General features: G+C 46.7%; 1 protein-coding gene across 2 annotated transcripts in view; it reads right to left on the reverse strand.

Annotated features, from left to right (window-relative positions):
* Positions 1–3,094: 3,094 nt before the first annotated feature.
* The window catches only part of Znf236 (zinc finger protein 236), a 104,978-nt gene continuing 101,692 nt past the window's right edge, over positions 3,095–6,380 (reverse strand). For both annotated transcript variants that reach the window (XM_021214523.2, XM_029546912.1), the window contains exon 31: positions 3,095–5,382. In XM_021214523.2, the coding sequence (XP_021070182.1) occupies positions 5,261–5,382 (122 nt within the window). In that variant the 3' untranslated portion in view covers positions 3,095–5,260. The remainder of the gene's footprint in view (positions 5,383–6,380) is intronic.

Genomic DNA, 6,380 nt, shown 5'->3' on the forward strand with positions numbered 1-6,380 from the left:
TCCTGGGGAACCTTGTCCAGGATGCCATGGGACGATATATCTGACAGCAGAGTGACCTTGCCAAGCACTGCATGGGGCATGAGCCTTTCCTGGGGGAACCTTTGGTTATTTGAAGCTCTAAGCTGGATGGCATGGAGGAAGCCAGTCTTCAGCTTTTGTGTAAAACTTCACTGTGGATTGAGCCAGAGCTATCCCTAAGACCCAGGGGATGTTATATTCTGACAATATCCCTGTGGCAGCTGTAGCTTTAGCCCCCCCCCCTCCCTACCCAACAAAGCCAAGAGGCCACCAGGATTGAGACAAGGGATAGTCTGTCTACGCACCCACGCCATTCCCACAATTCCTAGAGGGCAGGAGTGAGCCAGGGAAGCTGCCCAGAGAACCCTGGCCGTGGAGCCAGGTTGATGTCTGGTTCCATCATCACGTTCAGGACATCAGCCTTTCAGGCTGCCTCTGCCTTCCACGGCCCAACCACCCTACCTGGAGAAGGAGCCAGGGCAAGCAGTGTTCTTCTCCCTGGACTGGTAGCCGGGGAGCTTCTGTGGAGGCTCCCAAACCTCAAGGTCCTTTACCTGAGGGCAGGAACGCGGGCAGGACTGGGCAGGACATAACCTGAGCAGCCTAGCCTATAGACGAGGCTTTTATACCACTCTATGGTAGGCCTCAAGGCAGGCAGCCTTCAGGTCACCTCAGAACACAGAAAGGCACTTGAAACAGCTCCACAGCAGTTGATCTGTTATAAGTCTCTAGCACCCCAGCAAACGCAGAGACAGCTTGTGAAATAGCATGCAGGATGGAGGGACCGCTTCTCAGCATCCCTTCTGCCCACCCTGCATCTGTCCCTTCAGCTGCTTGTCCTGACCCCAACCAGGCACTCCTGTGTTCTACTAACGCAGGAGCGGGAACAACAGGTTCCACGCAGCCTGGGGAAGTGGCAGTCAGACACGGCCATGGGTACTGGAGGGCCACTCATGCATCCTCTGGGGAGGGAGCCCCACATACTTCAGAGCACAGACATCAGCAGACATCTCCCCATCGCTTTCATCATGCCTGTATCCCCATCGCTTTCATCACGCCTGTATCTCCATGGCAGAGGACCAGAGTGCGCCCCACAAGGACGTCGTATCAACTTCATGCCCTGCAGACACGCTGGGCACGTGACTACCACTCACTCCAGGCCGCAAGAAGTAAATATACGGGAGTTTTAAAATAATACAAAAACTATTTTTATTGTTTTTAAAAGCCAGCACAGTGGCTTTTGGCATAACTATCAATTTCTAATACAAAACTGGATTAAATAAATATCATCCAATGTATAAATAGACCATGAGACAATTCTGAAGATAAAAAGAGAACTTTTCTGTAAATTAAAAAATTAACTTTGAATTTTCTTAGTGGGGCTAAAGAACAATCACTATGGCATTTTAGAACCTGTCAAATATACAAATCTTGATTCAATACAAAAGTCTTCATGCTGTAAGCATTACATGTAGAAAAGATTTAAATAGCACGATTTTTTGATTACTGCCTATTGCTCCTGACACATGAACAGATCTATACCATTTAGTCCATAAAAAAAAAAAATGAGTAGGTAGAGTGAGGAGTGGAATATAATGTTCACCTAACAGTGAGCACACGTGGGAAGAGCCGGTCAGAGGCAGCAGTGGCCAGTCAGCACACTGCTGCAATTCCCAGGAATTGTATAGCTCTAATTTTTAGACAGCAAAGAGGGTGCAACCAGATTTCAAGTTATTTCACTAGAATAAGGTTTAAAAGTAAAGACAGGTAAACTGAGACTGAATCAGGCTATTGTGGACAGGTAAACTGAGACTGAATCAGGCTTCCGTGGGTAGCTATTTTGCAACTTATTTTACTTGGCTTTTGGTTTGGTTTTGGGGTAGCCCAAGCTGGCCTGGAGCATGCTATGGAGTAGAGGTTGACTGCCTCCATTTCCCAAATGTTGGGGTTACAAGTGTTTGTAAGCACATACGTGTTGCAACCCACTTAAGACTTTGCTCTAAATGATACGGATTTTACCCACACCCCATATGTATAAACCAAGTGCAGAGAAAGAAGGGGCTATGGGTCACCCTCGCCCTGTGTGTGGTTCACCAGTCAGCACAGCAGCCCCAGGCCCTGGGGCCACTCTCCCTGGAGGGCTGAGGATGATAAAGGGAGGGGGTTTGAAACTGGCTTGAGAGAAACCCCTTGTGCAAGGAGGCATGAGATATGCCTGGGCACAGAACCCAAGAGCAGGCCTACAGATATCTAACTCCCTAATAAAACATGACGTACACACATTTGTGTGAAGCCATGTAGGTTGGAACATGAGTCTTAGTGAGTGAAGACCCTTCTCAGAAGATAGCCCATAGTACCAAAAGCTGTTCTCAAAATTTGGATTGCACAGATGTGCTAAACTCGCCAGTGCTCATGAGAACTCAGAGGAACTGAATTCAGCTTTCCTTACAAATGCTGTGCAGGGCATACAATTTTCTGGTGCCCACTGCCTACCATCTTGGTACCTCACTATGAAAGCAACTTCTGAGGAGCCTCTCTAACCTCCTAAGGCCAGCTGCTCTGCCCTCCTCTCCTCCGGCTGCTCTCTGAGCACCTCCGCCTGACTGGCTGTGGAGACCTTGCTGGGGGTGAGGGACTTCTTCCCCAGCCCTGCCCACCTTTATCTCTGGCTCTGTGCACGCCAGACTCTCCTGCTCCCTCGGCCTCCTGAGCTGTACTCATCTGGGACCAGCAGCCACCGCCTCAGGAACAGGCTTAGCGTTTCTTCCCCCCAACCAGGAGCCTCCTCCAAGGACCGAGTGGCTCCACAGAGCTGAAGGAGCAAGTGACACCCGTCAAGACTGCATCAGGCAGGGGATTTGCTGTCAAGGGACATGCCTGGCTGTCAGCTCCATGTGCTTCAAGGAGACACCAAGAGGATATGCATTCTCTGGACCTCACACAGGTAAAAGAAATATCATTACAGTTTTTGTTTTCTGCTAAAATACCTGAATTGAAATTTATTCCCCACTGAACTAGTCTATCTGAAACATGATTAAAAACAAACAAATAAACAAAAAAACACACATACACCACATTTCCTAATGCCATTTTGCATTTAGTTATTTCAAAACAGTTTATGTTATATAGAGTTCTAAAAATACAGTTCTCTATCCTCAACCCTGGTTACACACGAGGCTAGAAACCACTTTCCTAAAACAGCATTTCAAACATTTAAAATACAGAGATCGACCTGTAAACCACAAGATTCAAGTGAGTTATCTTCTCAAAACCTTGTATTCTCAAGGAATGTTGGTAAGGAAGCAGCTTTGATGGTAAGGAAGTAAATCAAAACACACATGTCAGATTCGTTTGCTAATAAAGTGAGAAAAGACACAAAATGGGTTACTGGTAGATTTTCTTTTCTTTAACCAAAATAAAAGCAGGCTTCAGATTTTCCTGGTCAGGTCTTACTTATAAAGGTAACTGACTGCCAGTCAGCGCCCTGCATTCACTACACAACAGGAAGTAGCCAGCCTCTTTACAGATGATCTGAGATGACACTTAATGCTGAAAGGAAAATAAATAACCCAGATAGAGCAAAAAATTTAAATCCAATAATTTCAATTTGGGGGATACTTGTCCACTAAAATTAATATTTCTAAAATATTTCAATACAAAATTATAAAAGAAAAAGTGCATGAATAGCAGAGACTTTAAAACTCTCGCACAATTACAATTCTTTTGAAAACACTACCACAGCCAGTGTGCACACTGACATTCAGGGGGCCTCGGGTTTTTAAGTCCAGTATCACAAGAAGTCAAGTAAGGCTTTTTTCTTCTTAAAAAAATATACAATACACAAATCAGTTTGGAAAAAAGTAATAATATTTAACAGTTCTCTGACTTAAATATTTTCACATAACAAAAGCTTTTATGTCACTGTCAATATTACTTATATACAGATGACAAAAGTGAACAAAAATCAAAAGATGCCCTTTCAAAATAACAGTGAAATGTCTCTCTTCAGGACTCTAGTGAGCAAGTCCGCATAATATTTATAATAAAACTGCTCTCTTCTGAGACCAAGGAGGCAATGAGAGAAAATAAAGGCAATTATTTTTTTTCAGAAAAAAAATAGAGCCCGGCTTTCTGTTACAGTGAAAAAGATATCCATTTATTAACAGTGAACAGGACACGGGTCTGAGGTGCACCAGGGAGTGGCCCCAGATGTGCTCGCTCTGTGAGGAGGACTGGTTCTATTTACAACACGTACTCCTCAGCCACACGGAGGGAGGCCCACGTGTCTGTCTATGTACACAGGTATTTACATATAGAACATATAAATAGCTTCTAGGGGCTGCTGTGAAGCGGGAACCATCTGTCTTTGGAATGCTGAGGCACACATACTGCCCAGCACAGGAGGGTTTGGTTTGGGATGCATCTGTGTCTCCTGGGGCACTGCTTGATGACACCAACAGTCCCTGAGACAACACACCTCCGTATGCGTGAGGACAGCCACAGGGCTCTGTGTCCTTAGTCTGAAAATACGGATACATTTACTGAGTGGACAGGGATAGCTACTGTCCCTTAGACGACTCTGTCACTTCCTGCTCACAGGGTATGGCTTGTGCTTCTGCAGTGACCTAACCCACGTGACCAGACAGATTCATCTGTGTGAGCAGCTGGCCCTCACCTGCAGGTCAGACCCACTCCACGGCCCTGCTGAGGCAGCGCCTGTGTTCACAGAACTAGGGGTCGGGTTCTGTGCTGGAGAGAGCTGGCCCAGCCGTCTCTCAAGGCATCAGTTGCATGAACTTAAGAGCAGGCTAAAAAGAACTGATTGTTACTAATTAGCAAAATGCAGAGTAAAAAGTGGAGAAACATCCGAATGTGACGGCACTGCCTCCGAACTTCATACACTACCATATGTGTGTTTTCCCATGTTGATGTGTCTTTTGCTAACACAAATCTCACCGCAATGATATTCAGACCCAGCTCATCTGCTATGCACACACACTGCCATGAGAAGGTGAGAGCCCGTGGCAGTGCCCAGCTCTGTGATTTGTAGGCAATGATAACACTACATTTGTGCATTTCCCAGTTGCTTTCCCGTGAGTCTTTGAATGACAATGATTCTTCAAATAATTTTAGCTAAAAAATTAGTGTGGTACTACCACTTGAAGTTTCAGAACAGAGCCTCTGCATGCTCTAGTCCTCACATGGAGCTCCATGGAGGATGCTCTGGCCTCTTTCCACGGCATCAGAACACATTGGTCAGGGTCTGCCATTCACCTGCTGCCTCCGGCACCACTTCCTCCAAATGGAGGGTCCTTAGCTCTTCCCCATCCTGTTCCTGGACCACAGTGGCTGCCTGCAAGGTCCCTGCAGAAGCAAAGAGAAGAAGGCCTCAGATCTCAGAAGCAGGCGAGTGTGTACATTTAAACAAGAGTACATGGGAACAGGGAAACCTCTGTCTTGACCTGTTCCCTGTCTCAGTGAAGTGAAATAAGCCAAGCCATGTAAACCGTCTTTGACCTTGTGAAGCCAGGCCTGGGACCCTGGACCTCATGCATACAGGAAGCAAGGACTGAAGCCTGGGTAGTTTCTGTGGATCAGAGCCACTGTGATGTGGGCTCTTGCACCCTGAGGGCTATGCCAACCCACAACCAGTGATGAGCAACTAATTAATAATAACACTTGCTTCACAGACACTTCTAACAACACACAGCCACTGATGGCCACAGCAATCCTCCTCCCACAGTTCAGAGTTCTACCCCTTGGGCACCCCAGACATGTCTGGACACAAGTGCAGTGACCACATGACGATGACTACCTTCACTAACCAGTGCAGTGACTACATGATGATGACTACCTTCACTAACCAAGACTATTCTCTTACAACAAAATGAACCTACAGTACACAGCTGTATTGGGCTTGACTTGGATCTTAATGTCACACACCCTGTTTTTGCATAGCTCCAGCCTAAATGATTTACTCTGTTTAATAAAATGCTACTGCTATGTTACTATGAGGTCCAAAATAGGGCCTCAAGCAGGGTAGGCAGCCATTCATAACCTATAACCCAACTCTGATGGCGTTATTACCTGCAGGCCACAGAGAAGGCAGGGTTTGTGTAGCCTGGACTAAACAGACAGAATGGAGGCAATGGTGTCCAACACAGTCTGCAGACGCTGCCCACCTATGTGCAGACTCCCAGCTGATGCTACCTCCTGACATTCACTCAGGTGACCTCTGACCTGCATGCTACAGAAGGACCCCAGAAAGCCTGGAAACAGCCAGTTATTATGCTCCCGCGGCCAGGCACACGCTATGATGCTCCCGCGGCCAGGCACACGCTATGATGCTCCCGCGGCCAGGC

Source organism: Mus pahari, chromosome 15 (assembly GCF_900095145.1).
Source record: "Mus pahari chromosome 15, PAHARI_EIJ_v1.1, whole genome shotgun sequence".
NCBI lineage: Eukaryota > Metazoa > Chordata > Mammalia > Rodentia > Muridae > Mus > Mus pahari.